General features: G+C 47.9%; 1 protein-coding gene across 1 annotated transcript; it reads left to right on the forward strand.

The window, feature by feature from the left end:
• The first annotated feature begins 623 nt into the window (after positions 1–623).
• LOC140519766 (zinc finger protein 287-like) lies at positions 624–16,995 on the forward strand. The gene is made up of 5 exons (XM_072633175.1): positions 624–1,923; positions 3,166–3,254; positions 4,630–4,714; positions 9,589–9,702; positions 10,417–16,995. Exons 1-5 carry the CDS (start codon positions 1,629–1,631, stop codon positions 11,256–11,258), a joined length of 1,425 nt encoding a protein of 474 aa, XP_072489276.1. The 5' UTR covers positions 624–1,628; the 3' UTR covers positions 11,259–16,995.
• The last annotated feature ends 616 nt before the right edge of the window (positions 16,996–17,611 follow it).

A 17,611-nucleotide genomic window follows, 5' to 3' on the forward strand; every position in this document is an offset into this window, starting at 1 on the left:
GCACGACTCTCCTTGGGGGGTCTTAGAGGCACAGATCTAGAGCTTAAAGGACATGCCAGATGGCCTTCGTGTTCACAGACGGGGAAACTGAGGCACAGAGATGAAGCGGCATGTGACCACCCACCCAGCCCGTGGGAAAGGCCGCCCCCCTCCCCGCCCCCCACACCTTTCCTGTATCTTTGAGCTGAGCCCCCGCCCACCAGGACTCGGACTCTGACCCTTCCTAGGGTGCGCCACAAGCGCCCACCTCGCCCCCTGACCTTCTGTGTTCTCCTCTGCAAACTGCTCACTAACCCAGCACAGGTCTCTTGTGGAGGATGGAATGCGGGTTCTTGTCTGTCTCAAACTCCCGTCCCCTTCCTGGTATGCCTTGAGCAGCTGAGACATTCTCCAGCGAGAGAAGTGGGCTTAGCTTGGTGCCTGGGACGTGCCCCTCGCTCCGTGGCCTGGTGGGCTTGCCACAGCCGGGAATGGTCTAAGTCCTGAACCTGGCAGCCACCTCGAGGTGTTGTCTAGTCCAGCTCCTTCACTTTACAGAGGAGCCTGGAGAAGGGCATGGACAAGCCCCGGGCCACGTATGAAGGAGTGGCTGGGCTGGAGCCAGAGCCCAGGATCGACCCTTTAAATCACTCCGCCCCCTGACATAGAGACAAGATCAATCAGTGTAGGTCAGGAAATACTCGAGCAGACTCTGGACTTCACATGCGAAACAAAAGGATGACTATCTGAACTACAGGAACCATGTTGTCTGCTTTTACGCAATTCTGGCTCTTTTTTCTTGATTATCATAAAGAATTATTTCAGATAATAACAGCTCAAAACTCTATGCTCTTTTCCTGTTGTCAGTAAAGAAATTGAGTCCTCAGGATTTGACCCTCGGTGGTCAGGTTTCGACCCTCGGTGGTCAGGTTTCAGACCCAGACCTCCTCTCCTGTGACCTCTGTAGCATAAACAGTTTCTTTCCTAAACATTGGGCAGGGACAGAAGGAGGGGAGGGAAGACTCAGCAAGCCAGCATAGATCGTGTTAGTTTGGGGTTAAGTCATTGCTTTCCCATCAGTTCCTGCCGTTCTCTCACAGCTCCCTTTCTGGCTAGATAAAGTGAGAGTGGATGACTTTGGCAGTGAACAGCTCTGCATCTCTTTCTGTTTGTGCAAACTTTGTTAGGGTAGATACAGTGTGTGTGTGTGTGTGGGGGGGGGGTGTATGGGTGTGGGTGTGGGTGTGTATCTGGGCCACTTTGAAAGCCACTTTGGACCTCATTTAGCAGCAGGACAGAGATGTTACTTGGGAATGGCTTTTTGTCCATTTGTATATCCAAGAGCCTTGGTAGTTTCTTCAGGAACTTAGAATGAAACTGTGGCCAGAATTACTGGATACGTTTTGCTGACCCCATAACTTCTTTTCCCACAGCAATGCTTAGTAGAGTATACAGGTGCTCAGCCTGAGTCTGAAGGGGATGGGTCCCCTGGTGGGGAGAAAGCTTTGAAATACAGAGTAAAATATACTACTGGAGAGTTGCTGTCCCCAGGGGAAGTGGTGGCTGTGGTCGTCCCAAAGCCCCTACTCCTTTCTTTGCACAAACAAGACAGTGTCCTGAGACTGGATACCCCCGTGAAACAAGAAACCATGCTGAGTGAGGAACCCTTAGACCCTGAAGCTTCTCGTCAGAATTTCAGGCAATTTCAGTACACAGAAGTGGCTGGGCCCCGCAAGGCCCTGAGCCAGCTCCGAGAACTCTGCCTGCAGTGGCTGAGGCCAGAGATTCACACAAAGCAGCAGATCCTGGAGCTCCTGGTGCTGGAGCAATTCCTGACCATCCTACCCTGGGAGATCCGGGGTTGGGTGAAGTCACAGCACCCAGACAACAGTGAAGAGGTAGTGAGCCTGGTGGAGAACTTGACTCGGGTTCTTGAGCTGGGAGGTGAGTAATCAGGAAGCATGGGCAGTCAGGGGGATAGTTTGGAGAGTGAAGAAAAGAGGACTAATTCCTGGCAGGGAGGCCAGCCATTGACAGTGTTTGGAAGCTGAACATGGGTTCACTCTTTGAAATCATCCAGCCTAATCCTGCAACTTTTGTATGCACAGCCACACGAAGCTCTCTTTTCCAGGTTGGCCCCTTCCTTTTGGCCAGAGTATGGATCTGTAGCTGGAAGGAGCCTCAAAGGTCTTCTAGGCAGGACAGCTGAATCACCTGCCTTAAGTGTATATAACCCTGGAGAAGAGAGTCTTTCCAAAAGCATGTGCTGTCATCCCACCTGTGAATAGATGCTCTGAAAAAGTGGCTTTGACTCTATGTTATATTTATAATATGTTTCATTTTTTTCTCCCCGGAGCCCTATGAATAGGTTGTCTGTAGTTGTCCTCATTTTATAGCTGAGGACACCGAGGCACGAATTGCTGCCAAGAGCTCACAGTCACATACCTCCTGACTAATTCGGGATCAGCAACTAGATGCCCTGTTTCCCATGCTATCACTGCTAAACCATATTGCACTTCTGTTAATCTTCTGCATACATGTAGTTGTTCTCTCTAAACTTTGCATATTTATTCTACACTTATTTTGGAGATTAGTTAAAGGACTTGACCGAGAAGTTATGTGAAAGTGACGGGAATGCCAAAGGCTACAGCACATCATATTGAAAGCAGCGCTGGGCTCAGTCATCAGGAGACTTCAGTGCGAATCTCGCCCCAAATATTTACTAGATCTGTGACCGTGGTCAAATCACTTAACTTATTTGTCTCTGCCTCAGTTTCTTCATCTCAACAATACAAACAGTAATCTTGGTAGTGTCCACCTCACACAAATACCATGACGATCAAGTGAGATAATGTATATCAAAGCCATTTCCAAACTTAGAACGATATACAGATGCCAAATATCATTATTACAGATCACTCAGCATATTTGGGGATAGCACTGTGAATGATCCCCTCTACCAACCCTGATTCTTAGGCCAAAGATCACTGAAACCTGTTAATACCACAGGGAAAGAACTGGGACCCAGGAAGGCAATTTGTATATCTCTGTAATCCTAGGAGAAGACAGAGTTGCTATTCTGGGCTTACTAGTTTCTCAGGCTGTAGGAAGTGGGGAAGGGATACCTGATCTGGGGAGATTTCTGGCTGGACTAGGCTTCTTCACAGCTCTTTTTCTCTCCTTTAGCTCAACCTTCTCAAGTCTCAGGCCTTTCCCACCAAGGGACCACAGAAGATGAAGAAAAGCCCCGTATTCTGTTGCTCACCACTTCTCAGGTAAGTTTTCATTTCTTCACTCCCTCTCCCAAAATGTCTCATCCACTATCAGGTTGTGAGTCTGTTCCTTTTCCTCACCTGTAGGCTCTCTGTCTAGCCATCTCTCCAAGGGAGTGGGTCTGAGCCCCAGGAGACCTGGGGAGGGCCAGAGTGAAGGATGCTCCCTGTTCATTGAGCCTCTAACAGCTAATTTGTCACCATGTGATTGCTGACCAAAGTCTCTGTGGCCTATGTGCTTGAATGAGTCTGACTGTGACATGGTGCCTGAGCTCTGCTGCTACTGAAGACGAAGGGAAGACTTGATTTGTCATCCCTGTAAAGGGTTTGGGAGGCCAAATTCCAGAACCCAGGAGCTTACCCAGCCCCAGGGCTGGACGATACAACACAAATTCTTTTTTTTAAAACATTTTAATTCTTATATTCTTTCTTTTAAAAATGTTTATATTGATGTCTTTTGTATTATATCTCATTTCTGAATACATCCCTTCCTTTCTCCATCCAGAAAGCCTTTCTTTGTAACAAAGATTAACAAGGTAAAAATAGATAGCAAGAGATAGAGAAAAGCAAAACCAACATACATGTTGACTGCTTCTGACAGCGTACGCAACATCCCCACCCAGCTTCATACCCCCCAAACTACACACACACACACACACACACACACCCGTGCACGCACACACATGCACACGCACACACACGTGCACGCACACACACACATGCACACGCGCACACACACACACACACACACACACACACACACACACACACACACACACACACACACACACACACTGGTGAAAGGGGGTGCATCGTCCTAAGTCTGCTTGGGAGCCAGGCTTAGTAATTATCATTCCACATTGTTCAGTTTTGCCTTATTATTTATTATTATTTCGGTCTACATTTTTGTAGCTCTGTGTATTGTTTTCCTGATTCTGCTTTAGTTTATATAAAGCCTCTCATGCAACAGAAACTGTTTAAGCCAGTCAGGCCTGAGTCAGCATCCTTCTTTTGATGGGTACAGTAGAATTTAAGTCCCTGGACCATCATCTCTTCCAAAGAAATAGAAAGTTCTCCATCCATTCTTTTCTCAGACTTCTTGTGCTGCCTCATAGGCTGGCCTGTTACCTCAGTTACGATTCTGGCCTCCTGAGACCTGTTCCTAGCCTTAGGACTTTAGGGCCAGGATGTTTGGAGGGTTTGGCCATCCTGGGACATCCCATGGGAGGTCCTCACGTATTGGGTAATGGAATAGAAAGCTTCCTTCTGTAGGGCCTACCATCTTTTCCTTGGCACTTACTTTCCAGAAAGCCCTTATGTCTGCATGGTATCTTCTACTTCTGTAATATTCAAGGATGTGATGATTTATTTCTCCCAGGATGAATGGGGACAGATGAACTCTGCTCAGACAGACACGTACAAAGATACAAAGCAAGAAAAATGTTGGAACCTTGTGTCATTGGGTAAGAAAGACTTGCCCCAGGGTTTATAATATAACTAGTGGATCACCTTTAATTTCTCAGTTTTTTAATATTTTTAGAACTGGTGAAATTCTTAGTTGAACACATAAATGCTCCATTCAGCAAACCTCAGGGGTAATCCCAGGAGTGGGGAAGAGTACCAGCTGGAAGGCTCTGAAAAGGCCTGGTGAGGTTGGTCCTGGAGCAGAGCCTTGCAGGAAGGAAATAAACAGTTACTAAGCACCTGCTGTGTGCCAGGCCCTGTGCTAAACCCGTTACAGACATTGTCTCCTGCAGGGTGGGTGCTATTATCCCCTTTTACAGGTGAAGAACCTGAATCTGATAGGTTCAAGAACTTGCCCTGAGTCGCCTATCTAGGAAGTTTCTGAGGCCAGACAGGCCCAGTGCTCTGTGCTCTAGGGTGCACTCGGCTGCTTCTCTGAAGAAGCAGAAGTGAGGAGGAGGATTCTAGACAGGAGAAAAGAGCCCATGGAAAGGCCTGGAGATGGGAGAGCCAGTCTGTTCAGGGCCCAGTTGGTGGGACAGTTTGGCCAAAATGTAGAGGACATAAAGGCAGGTGCTGTGAAATGAGTCTTTGAAGACACTGTTAGTCAGCATTTATTAAGTAACTACTGTGTGCTAGGTACTGTGCTAAGCACTGGGGTACAAAAAGAGGCAAAAGATAGTCCCTGCTGTCAGAGAGCTTAGAATTGAATGGGAGAGACATACAAACAAATACGTATAAATCTCTGTACAGAATAAAGGGGAAATAATTAAGATGAAGGCACTAGAATGAAGAGGGGGTGGGAAAGGCTTCCTATAGACAGTGGAATTTTAGTTGAGACCTAAAGGGAGCCATGGAGGTTACTATGTGGAGATGTGGAGGGATAGGATCCAGGAATGGGAGACAGCTCGAGCAAATGTCTGGAGTCAGCAGATGGAGGGTCTTGTGTCACCAGATCAAAGGAGATGGATGGGGAGGAAGGTGTAAGAAGCTAGAAAAATGGGAGGAGCAGGTTATGAAGGGCTTGGAAGGCCAAACGGAGCATTTAGTCTTTGCACCTGGGGGCAAAAGTAAGCCATGGAGCTCATTGAGAAGAGTGTAATATGGTCAGACCTGCCTTTTAGGAAGCTCACTTTAGTGGGGGGAGATCGGAAGCAGGCAGGACCTCCCAGCCACCAGCAGCTACTGCAGTAAGCCAGGCAGGAGATGTTGAGGGCATGGACCAGGATGAGGGCAGTGTCAGAAGAGAGATGTGGCCGAGGTGAAATCAACAAACTTTGTCAACACTTGTGTATGAGGGGTGGGGAGGTAAGAAAGTGAGGAATCCAGGAGAGAAGCCTGAGGATCTGTGAGGATGGGGTTGCTTTAGTCTACAGTCATAGGGAAGGGTGGGGGTGGGATTAGGGAGAAAGAGAATGGGTTTGGTTTTGGACCTGTTGAGTTGAAGATGTGCACTGTCCATCCAGTTTGGGGAATCTGAAAGGCAGTTGGAGATGTGAGACTGGAGGTCAGTGAAGAGACTGGGGCAGGAAAGGGAGATCTGAGAATCAGCTCCGTAAAGATGGTCATTAAATCCATGGGAGCTGATGAGATCAGCAAGTGAAGTAGAATAGGGAAGAAAGGAGGACCCAGGACAGATCCCTGAGGGACACCTGTGGTGAGAGGACGTGACCTGTAAGAGGATTCAGCAAAGTAGTGGTCAGAGAGGTAGAGGAAGAACCAGGAGAGAGTTGGACACGTACAAATGTCCTGAACAGAGAGAAGAGCACATCGAGGAGGAGACAATGATCAACAGGGCGATCGTCTGCAGGAGGTCAAGAGAAGGAGGACTGGGACAAGACTGTGGTCTGGGCAGCTAAGAGATCAGATGGTAACTTTGGAGAACTTCTCTTGGGTGGAATGGTGAGCTTGGAAACCAGATTGTAAGGAGTTAAGAAGAGCATGAGAGGAGAGAACATGGAGCCTCCTGTTGTAAATGGGCTCTTTCAGGAATTCTGCTGCAAAAGGCAGAAGAGAAATAGGATGAAAGTTAGCAGGGAGAATCAAGAGAGGGTTTTTTTCAGCATGAGGAAGCCATGGACATGTTTGTAGGCAGTAGGGGAGGAGCCAGATAAGAGAGACTGAAAAGAAGTGAGAGGGTAGGGGTGACTGGGAAGGGGAACAGTCTGCTGGAGGATATGAGATGGAATGGGATTACCTGAGCAAATAGAGGGGTTAGCATTCATTGGTAAGGAGTAAGGCCATTTCATCACATGGTAGGAAATGAGGAAGAGAGAAGAGCTCATGGTGAATGGCCTCAATATGAGGCAAGGGTCTCAGCTGAGAGAGGGGGAGGAAGGGGAACCATGGAAGATTTGAGAAGGACTGAAAAGAACTTCCATGGAGAGTAGCAGAATGAGTTGATGAGGGAGACATAGTAGAATTGCCTAGCAGCAGTGAGGGCCCAGTTGAGGTTATATGACATAAATTTTGTAGTGAGTCAGGATGGTTGCATGATTTTCTCTACTGTTGTTCAACAGTACATATAAGAGCAGACACCACAATGGTGGTGGTGATCTAAGGCTGAGTTTTGGCTTCATGTAATCAGCCATTTGATGGGGCCTGGGGATTCAGGAGGAGGGCAGCGCAGAGTTAGATTGGTTTACCAAGGAGTCAGGATAGGAAGAAGAGGAGAGAGTGGCTAGTACAAGGGAGATAGCCTGGGAAGAAGTGGAGGGGTCCAAGGATTGGAGGTCATAGTGTGGCTGAAGAACAGGGTTTGGTAGGAGAAGGAAGAAGTGCAAAGCCAAGAGATGAAGGCATAGGAATTCTTGAATGTGGAGGTGATGGCACAATCAAGGGTGGGACTGTGTGTGTGTGCTGGAGGTGAAGAGGAGGAAGAGCTCATGGGAAGTGAGAAGGTTGTGGGTGTTTGAGGGAGAATCAGGATGTACGATGGTCTCCCAGTCTGGGGGCCAGAGTTGGGGAAGAGAGAAAAATTGTGAGCCAGCAGGGAAGGGGATGACTTGGGGGTCTGCAGACACCAGCTCCCAGGATTTCCTGAGTGGTAGATAGAGAAAGAGAGGCTGCTGAGTGAAGGAGAAAGGGAAGAACCAAGTAATGAGGAGTGAAGGGCATTCCAATTCCTCTGCCTCAGAGAATGAAGGGAGGTGCTGCTGGTGCTATGAAGAGTGGCCAGGTGGAGGCTGTGTGAACAGGGAAAGCCAGGCTTCATAAGAATGAGTAGATGGAAGGAGTGGGAGAGGAAAAGATTTAAGATGAAGGGAAATTTGTTGCCTATGCGTTCCAGAGGGCACAGTGAAAGGTCTGGGTGCAGTTCAGTTGAAACTTTGTAATGGGAGGGTTATCGGGGATAAGAATGAGGAATCAGGTGGTAGATGGGTGTGGAATGGGTTTGGATGGTGATTTACAGGAATTCAATGTTGCTGGAATGTGAAGGGTATGACCAGGGGTGCCAATGTTCATCACTGAATAGAGGGAAGGGCACCACTCCTCCTATCCTCAGAGGCATATCTGGAGAGGGGAGCCCTGGAGTAGAAGGAAGGGTTGCTCCTCTGTGCCCCAGAGTTCTCCACATCCCAGTTGGGAGACTGGGCTGGAAGCTGGAGGTGATAGATAGAAGATGCTTGGCCCAGCCAATAAAGTCTTTCATCAGGGGACCCACTGTGCCCAGCAGGAGGGATGGAAGGCCCAGGGCACTAGCGCAGGGTGTCTGAGGACACTGGTTATGAGGCAGCAGCAGACATGTTGGAGTCCCTGAGTGGCTGGGAAGGAGGTAGGAGTCAGACTGTGGCTGCAAAGACAAATCGGTATTTTACAGATAGGGAGGGTCTCGTTTGGTCCTCACTACAGCCTCAGGAGGCAGCTGCTATTGTTGCCCCCATTTTACTAATGAGGAATCTGAAGCAGACAGAGGGGAAGTGACTTGCCTAGGGTCACCCAGCTAGTAGGTGTCTGGGGCCAGATTAGAACTTGGGTTTTCCTGACTCCAGGCCCAGCCCTCTCTGTGCTGCACCAGAGATGAGCCATTGAGATACTCAGATGATCGTAGGAGACAGTCCAAGAAAAGAGCCAGAGCCTCAGCCCCAGGGATCAGTTGCCTCTGCCTGGGTTACAGAGTATGGCAGCAAACAAGATATTGAGGTGCTCACTGACGAGACAGAGCAACCTCAGTGCAGAAGAACTGGGTATGGGCATTGTAACCTGGGATCTCCCCAAGATGGCCTGTTGGCCACATGAGCTGAGTGGACTGTGTCCTCGGGCCCCCAGACCAATTGTGCGGAAGTGTAGAGGTTTGTGAAGGGCAGGGGGGACCAGACTCGTACTGCTTGACTCTGGCAGATGAAACCAGGAGATGAATTGGAAATTGCAAAAGGGCTCCTGGAGGCTTGATTTCAGGAAGAGCTGCCCAGCAGCTGAGTGGCATCCTTGCAGGCCTGGGAACAGAGGTTAGTAACAGGTGGCTTGTAGAGTCTGATGGAGAAAGAAGGTCCAAGTTGGACTCTCACCTCCAGGGTCCCTTCCAGCTATGAGAATAAGGATGAAGGAGCCTCCCTTTCAGCCCAGGGTGGGCAGGAGCCAGGATGGCATCATGGAGGAGGTGGCAGCTGAAAGGGAGGTAGAAAGGATGGCTGTTTTCTGCTGATTTTCACTTGGCATAGTGCCTGGCACAGAGTAAATGCTTAGTAAGTGCTTGATTGAACCTCTCCCTGCTCTTTCCCACACCTAGGGGTGATGGGGAGCCCCACTTCCCTTAACTTCCTGGCCTGTCTTCTCCAGAATCATCCCTTCCCTTCCCCTACCCCCACCCCCACTATGACGTTGAGGGCAGGCAACTCTGTGCTCACATGACTATGCTCACTTCCTCCTCCAGGAGTCCCAGTTCCCAAACCTGATGTTATCCCTGAGTTGGATGGAGGGAAAGAACCACGGATCCCTGCTGTACAGGGAACTGAAGAGCCCCTGGGCCCCAGGGGCAGCTGCCCAGGTATTGGAGTGAGGGCTGATTAACATTCATGCAGTTTAGAAGTGATAGCCAACATGACGGCATCTCTGATCTACCAGAGACCTCTCCTCATCTCGCCAGCATCCTGCGGAGCCAGAGGTGGCCCTGGAGATGCTCAGCAAAGGCCCTTGTCTGTCCTCACCCTTCCTCAGGCCTCGTGTCTTTGCGTCAGCCAACAAACATTTATTAAATGCTTACTGTGTGCTGTGCACTGTGCTGAGCACCAGGGGTACATACAGGAAAAAACATCCTTGCCTTCAATGAGCTTATAGTCTAGCATGGAAGGCACACAGCAGGAAGCTGAAAGTGGGGTGGTGACGGGGGAGCCCCAAGGCCAAAGGTGAGCCCCCAGGCCTGGGGGAGAAGTCAAGAAAGTCCCAAAGGAGGGCTGTCTCTTTCTTTACCCCCTTCCCAGCATCCTCAACTCACCTTATTCCACTTTCTCCAGACCCCTGCTTGTTCTTTTATGGGCATCATCAAAGCCTTCATTTTACTTGTGTACCCACAGCCTTCCTGGAAGGATTGGCATCCCCAGAAGGCCAGGCCTGGCCCTTTGCTCATTTTCTTTTCCTCTCCTGTCCCTGTGGGACGAGGTCACTGTGACCTCCGGAGGTGTGGTTTTCCATATCATTCTGTCATTTCCACTAGAGCAGTTTCCCTTCTCCCAGTAAAAGGCTAATTTTTTGTTTCTTTCAGCCTGGGAGACTAGAACAGAGTTTAAGGGGCCAGCTGTTCTGGAAGATGTTTCTGAAGCAATAACACACTCAGGATCAGTAACCAAAAGACCCAGAAGGAATATTGCCCCCATTCCCACATTAAGAGAGGGGGGTGAAAATGAAGACAAGTTAGGGAGACAGAAGGTAAGCCCTGCTCGAGTGAGTCCCAGGAGGGCTTTGTTCCCAAGGAGTTTCAGGAAAATGACATTTCCCCCCAAGATCACCTGTGAGGAGAGTAGTCATGAACTGGATACAGCCTGCAGAACCTTCAGTCCAGACTCAAAACTCCATCTGCATCAGAGGGTCCCAGCAGGAGAGAGGCCCTGTACACTCAGTGCACGTGGGAAAATCTTCAGGCAGTTCTCAGACCCAATCAAGTGTAAGAGAATTCGTGTAGGTCAGAAAGCTTATAAGTGTAAGGAATGTGGGAAAACCTTCAGTGACTGCTCTACCTGTATCCGCCATCAGAGAATCCATACTGGAGAGAAGCCCTACAAATGTAAGGAATGTGGGGAAGCCTTTACTCGAAGCACCTCCCTTATTGAACACCAGAGGACTCACACTGGAGAAAAACCCTATGACTGTAACGAATGTGAGAAAGCTTTCACCCGGCGCTCATCCCTCATTAAACACCAGAGAGTTCACACCGGGGAGAAGCCCTATGAGTGTAGTACATGTGGGAAGGCCTTCAGTCATGGCTCAGCCCTTATCATCCATCAGAGGATACACACTGGAGAAAAACCCTACAAGTGTAACCAGTGTGTCAAGGCCTTCAGTAACAGCTCTGCTCTCATCAGGCACCAGCAGCATCACAACATATAGCACAACCCTGTTCTTGCCACATCTGTCCCAGATGCCAACCCCCATACATGTTCCAGACTGGGAACATTGCTGCTTCTGCCAGGCCTACAACGGGCCTCCCCTCCAGCAGAAAGGGAGCAGGAAACATGTTTGCTGCTGATCTTTTGTCCCTGTCCTCATCGGATTTCCCCAGCTCTTTGTGACCTACCTGCCTTCCAGGTCGCCCACTTTGGGGATTAGTTATTCCCCTGGACTGAGTTCCCTTCTCTGGCTTATGTTTATAGATGCCTCCTCCCAATGTTTGTGGTCCTTGTGGTCATGGGGGAGTCTCTTTACTCAAGAATTACCCAACCCTAAATCTATTTGAATCTCCTGCTTGATGGTACCTCCCATCCTATTTCTTTTCTTCTAAACTTGGTCATTGTTGTTCCATGTGTCTCAAGCTTGGCCACTTGGCTCACCATCATTCAGTGATCATTCTATAAAGGGGTTTAGTGGGGTGGGTGTGCATGTGCACACATCATGCCAACCTCTCTCCTAATATCTAGTCTTGCAGTTCTAGCTGCCTCCTATACAACTCCACATGAATGTTCATGAAAGCCTCAAAAACATATTTTCAAAACCCAAACCACCTTCCCCTAGAGCCCCGCCCCATTCAGAGTTCTCTTTTTGTTTATAATCCTACCATCCCACCAGCCTTGCAGCTTTGAAGTCTCAATGTCTACACTGCATGGTGGAGAAAGTGCTGGATTTGGAATCCAGAAGGCCAGAATTCACATCCTGCCTCTGATTCCTCCTAGCAATGTGGTGGTGGACAAGTCAGCGATAAAAGTTGAAAACGATCCTGAGGCGCGATGAGATGATTAGAATCCTGGATTCAAAGCTGGAAGTGACTTCAGAGACCTTGTAGGCCAAGGATTTTTAACCAGAGCCATTCTTTTAATATTTTGATAAGTGTGTCAATATAATTGGTTTCCTTTAAAATACTATACATTTTAATGATTTTAAAACCTTATTCTGAGGAAAGACCCAATTGCAGAAGGGGTGCAGGACCCTCAGAGAGCTGCAAGCCTCAGTCTGCTCCAGCCTTCACAATTGAAACTGAAGCTGCAGGCCCAGGAGAGTCGAGGGATGTGTGTAGAAAGTGTGTGCAGGCTGCCTGTTGTGTCCTTGGTTCTTTCTACAGAATCCCCAAGTGGGAGGAGCAGGCCAAGCACAGCTGCACACACTGTGGACTCCAGGAAGGGGCGTATCCCTTCTTTGAGATTTTTCTTCCCCATATTAACTAAGCAGAGCAAAACAAAGTACTTTTCCTTGTTCGTCACTTTCTTGTGTGTTTTGGCGTCTTCAGATGCATTCACAGCCCTGATACTCCTCTCCCAGGCTGTCCCGTACTTTTGTATGTATGATCATTGCATCTTTTATTGAAAGCTGCAGGGGACCTCTAAAGATCTCCTCGGCTAACCCCTTCATTTGACAGCTGGGGTGGGGAAGCAGGGCCAGAGATGTGAAGTCACTTACCTAGAGCCACACAGAGAGTAAGAAGTATTCAACTCCAAGTCCCTTTGACTCCAAAACCAGTGTGCTTCTCAAGGGACAGTAATGCCGCTCCTGTCCACTGGCCATTCGTTTTTCAGTGCCAAGGTGGTTGGTAAGTTTCCTGGGCATCCACCTCCATCTCTTTATAGAGAAGGCTCCCTTTTTCCTCAGAACAGTTTCTGTTTGTTTCTTCAAAATTTCATTCTTGAGAGCTTCCCATGCCTTCTGGGCAAACTGGTGTTGAATTTGAGTCTGTGGGATCCTATCCATTCTTTGAATGTGCTCTCCCCAAACCTGGAGTCAATGGCAGCCTCTACCCTTCCTCCCTACCCTGCCCATTGTTGGTGAGGATCACATCCAGAATAGAATTTCCCCTTATTGCTCCCTCTGCCTTTTGAAGGAGGAAACTGTCAATCATCCAATGAACGCCTGCTTTGAATTCAAGCAGAGAGACATCCAGGGAATTGAAGTTGCCTTTCTGTGCTGCAGTGTCCCTACTACCCACTCCCTTCTTTCCTTCTGTCCAGTGCCATCTGGGTAACCTTTTTCTGCTTCTGACAGCCTTCACACAGATGTGGTTGACCTTCCTTCCCCACACACTGGGCTTTCTGGATTACCTCCTTCACAGAGACTTTCTCTAACATAAAATGTAAGCCAGTCCCCTTTAATCTACTTTTTTGGGGGGGGGTTAAGGTGCAGGTCTTCTCCCATACAGTCTAGTGAGGCAATGTCACATGTGACTTCTTGCTGGGATCTGTGGTTCATCTTACTCATTGACAGTAGTTTGTCAGTGTGTGTCCACACATTTCTGATAGACTTCCTTCTTGGTATCTGCCAATCCTGTTCCTTCTGGCTGGCTGAGTGCACAGAGTCGCTTTCCTTTTCAGTAGCAACGCCCTTCTGAGTGGTGGATTTGCAAGACTTTAGGCAAACATATTCTTGTCTTTACCTTTTTAATTTTTTTATCCTAAAGTTAATGGACACTAAATTATGAGAACATTTTCAGATACAAAGTAAAACAGAAAGAGGATTATGTGTAAAGCCATGAATCTGTTCCACGTAGCATGCTTTGTTAAAGGGACAGTACAAATGCAGCTGGTTCCGTTCCACGTTGTCCTGCTGGTCTTCATTTCCCTCTCAACTTGCTGCTCTTCTGGGCATTTTTACCAAATACTTCAGGGACCCTCTTGGCTGTTTTCCTGTGGCTGTCCCATGGCTAACTCCCGAACCTCCCCCTCTCACCCCAAGATGAAAAGACAACACAATTCTTGTAACAGACAAGCCTCGTCAAGCAAATCAGATCCACATGTATAGGCAGTCTATTCTCTTCAGCCCATATTAACTGGACTCCATCCCATTCCTCTGTCCACAAATACAAATCTTGGTCTCAGATGCCAGTTTCTTATTCAGTCCCCCAATCTCCTTATCTCTTCTGAATGAATTCCTCACCTTTGGTAGGTAGCAGTGATAAATGAACCACCTGTTACCCCTAAGACTAGCCAGGTGGCACAGTGGATAGAACACAGCCCAGAGTTAGGAATTCCTGAATTGAAATATCAACTCAGACATTTACTAGCAATGTGACCATTGGCAAGACTCTTAATCTACCTCAGTTTCCTCATCTATAAAATGGGGATCATAATAGAGTCTGCCTCCCAGGGTTGTAAGGGAGGATCAAATGAGAATATTTGTAAAGCACTTTGCAAACCTTAAGGTGCTATATAAATGTTAGCTGTAATTATTTTAATTAAGTACTCAGTTTCTTGCCCAAGACTTGGTAATTGTTGGCACTGCTTTCTGAGTTCCCTTTGGAAGTACAATTTGTGCTTTGTGAATCACCAGAAGTCAGCATCAGGCTTAACGAATCTTGGACCTTGACAAGTTCTCACTCGCTCCCAGCTCCCAGAAGGGAAGCCTCTTCATGAACAGATTGAGAAATAGCTGCCTCAGAACCTTTGGTGTTCTCCCACTCACTGCCACCCCCTTAGCATGGGCCCGCATTGTCTCTTGCCACAATCACCTCCTAACAGCTCTGTCTCTAGCTTCCCCTCCAACCTTGCCCTTCCCCCAGCTACCCTTCCCCCTACTCGAAGGTCTGGTCTTCTCAGAACCCTTTGGAGCTCTCAGAATTGCATCTCCAGCTTTATGCTAGTGCATTCCACTGTCCTCTCCATTCCAGCCAGACTTGGCTCCCGATACTCTCTGCCCTCCTGTGCCTCTCTGTTCTTTCTCCTCCCCACCTTGGCCTCCACCTCCATTAAAGAAGCTTTGCCCCTGTGTCTGAAAGTGATCTCAAGTTTTCTTACAGTGTTTACTTAATCTCTTTTACCTGCATACCTCCTACACTTATTGCTATAGCTTTCTGTTACCCACATGTACACACAATTACTGCTCAAAAACCTTCTTCTCCATTGGCATATACAGATATCGTATAATCACACCTAAGGGAGTTTTATATTTCTGATGTAAAACTGATGTAGTCATCGGACTTTGAGTACTTGGGCCAAACCCTAGAGTACCTTTGGTACCTCCATGGACTGAGCAAGGAAGGCTCTGAGCAAGGCTGCTGCCTCTGAAGCTCTGGTCCTGAGGGTCTATTGTACTAATTGGTGAGAGCTCATGATATCTCACCAGCCCCAGACCCAATGCTTCTATACCTTGTCCATTTTCAGCTCTGCCACAGAGTATATATCTCTCCACCCCTAGGCCCCTCACTTGTACCCCAGCTCTCTCAGATCAGCACAGTTATTGATTCTGGAAAGAGGTGTGTCAATTAATTTTCCACTCACTATCCTTCCTTCCTAGACCCAAACACTTTCCTGGCTATCACCCCCCCCCCATTTGTGTTGTTCCTCACCCCATTCCACCCCCATTAGACTCTGAGCTTCTTGAAGTTAGGGACTTTCAGTTTTGTATTTGTTCCCCCAGTGCTTGGCACAATGCTTGACACTTAAGTATTTTAATAAATCCTTTTTCACTCATTTTACTCATTCACTTATCTATCTGGAGGTCCCAGCAGGTCCTCCCTTATTTTAGGAGTATAAAAATGTCAATCATACTGGACTGACAAGGAGGGAAGCACCCCAACCCTTTCTACCTGCCTTGGGAGTCCTCCACACCTATCCAATCACATCTCTCCATGGTTCTGACCCTTATCAGAGCTCTCCATGGTTCTGGCTACTGCTCTGACGTGCTTCCTGGCAACCACTGCCTTCAAAGCTTAGTTTTACCATTCCTCAGTCATTCTGACAACTCTGCCACCAGTGCTGAAAAACTATTTCTTCCTTAGGTCCTTGCAATCTGGCTTTGTCCCACCACCCCTAACCCAGCAAGACGCTCCTTTCCAAGGCCACCAATGATTCCCTTCTAGCCAAACATTTTTTTTAACAGTCCCAGCCCTGAAAACTCCCTGCAGCATTTAACAACTATTGACTCATGTGTGGGGGTCACAATTGGCCCTGCCTCACCGAGAGGCTCAGGAGAAGAAAGTGAGGTTGGTGACCTTGCACAGCCCTCTCTCACTCAAATCCAAGTCAACTGCAAGTCAGGTCATCATCTTGATGTTGTGGCCCTCTTCGAGAACAGAAGTACAAACAGCCTCACCTATAGCATTGTAGATTCTTAGGAGTATCAACAGAACATTCACCTACCTCCAATATGTGCATAGTGTTTTCAGCCTGAAGGAAAAATGAGAGATTATCTACTCCAATCCCCCAAGCCAGTTTAAGAGATGAGTAAACTAGGCCAAGCTGGTTAAGTAATAGGATCAAAGGTCTATTTAGTGATGAAGTTGGGCCTAGAACTGGTTCTCTCAAGAGCCAGTCCAATATACCACCTTCTGCAACAAGGTGCATCTTTCTCTCGGCTCCCGGGATACTCACTTCATACTCATACATCTGCTCAGCTGTGTTTGCTTTGCGTTCTCTTCCACAGGATTCTAGATTCTGAGCTGGAAAGGGGTCTACACATTGTCTAGGAGAGAATGGTCATTTCCTCCTTCAAGCATATTTGTGTTATGGTGGAGATTTATTTCCAGTATAGGTTGGGCTAAAGAGCTGCTGACATGCTTTCCAGCTCTGAAATTCTGTGTCTGTGCATTGGATAAAAGTCTCAATGTGGTGGGGAATCAAGGAAGAGGTATTTGACTTCTCTGTCCCATTGAAGCAGTCCAAAAGAGACATGACATGACCTGGAATAAAATGAGAGAAATTTGCCTTGACGAAGCTGTTCTTTGATTTCTTTGTCTTATCTGTACCTGATCAACAGTAACAGATGGTGGGTAAGAGGCCAGGGGATCCAGTTGCCTTTATATGAAGCCGTGCAGTTGGCCAAGTGGTTTCCCTACAATATCAGTTATGTAAAAGGAGATAATTTGTGGATTAAGACAACTCTGCAAACACAGCAGCTATCTGTGAAGGTCAGCTAGGGATGATAGTTGATTCTCACCACAATCCTGTTACTGGATATGGCTGGGGCTACAGAGGAATCTGTACTGAAGATAGTATAAGAACCATTTTATGAATAAGGAAACTGAGGGCCCAAGAGGTTGTGACTTCTTGCCCATAGTCACAGAATTAGGAAGTGGTGGTGGAAGTGTTGGCAACAGGATTCTAACCCAGGTCTCTCCTGCTTCCAAGTTCAGGGTTGGGGTCTTTTTCCCTATTACACCATCCATGCAGCTTTCCAACAAGTGAGTCCACAGCTCTGTCAGTACTGAGCCCAGTGGGTGGGCTTCCCAATATGGAGCCATGGCTGACAGATCAGGGCAGGGAACAAGGGGAGTAGCCAGCAATCAAAGGGATCCAAGTGGAACCAGGGGTCTAGAGCGGCCAAAA

This window comes from Notamacropus eugenii, chromosome 1 (genome assembly GCF_028372415.1).
Source record: "Notamacropus eugenii isolate mMacEug1 chromosome 1, mMacEug1.pri_v2, whole genome shotgun sequence".
Lineage (NCBI taxonomy): Eukaryota > Metazoa > Chordata > Mammalia > Diprotodontia > Macropodidae > Notamacropus > Notamacropus eugenii.

Excerpts from the sequence above, each read along its gene's own strand:
- LOC140519766 (XM_072633175.1), top strand. The coding sequence starts at position 1,629 with ATGCTGAGTGAGGAACCCTTAGACCCTGAAGCTTCTCGTCAGAATTTC. Across the intron at positions 3,255-4,629 it reads TGTTGCTCACCACTTCTCAG|GATGAATGGGGACAGATGAA; the intron begins GTAAGTTTTCAT and ends TATTTCTCCCAG. Across the intron at positions 4,715-9,588 it reads TTGGAACCTTGTGTCATTGG|GAGTCCCAGTTCCCAAACCT; the intron begins GTAAGAAAGACT and ends TTCCTCCTCCAG.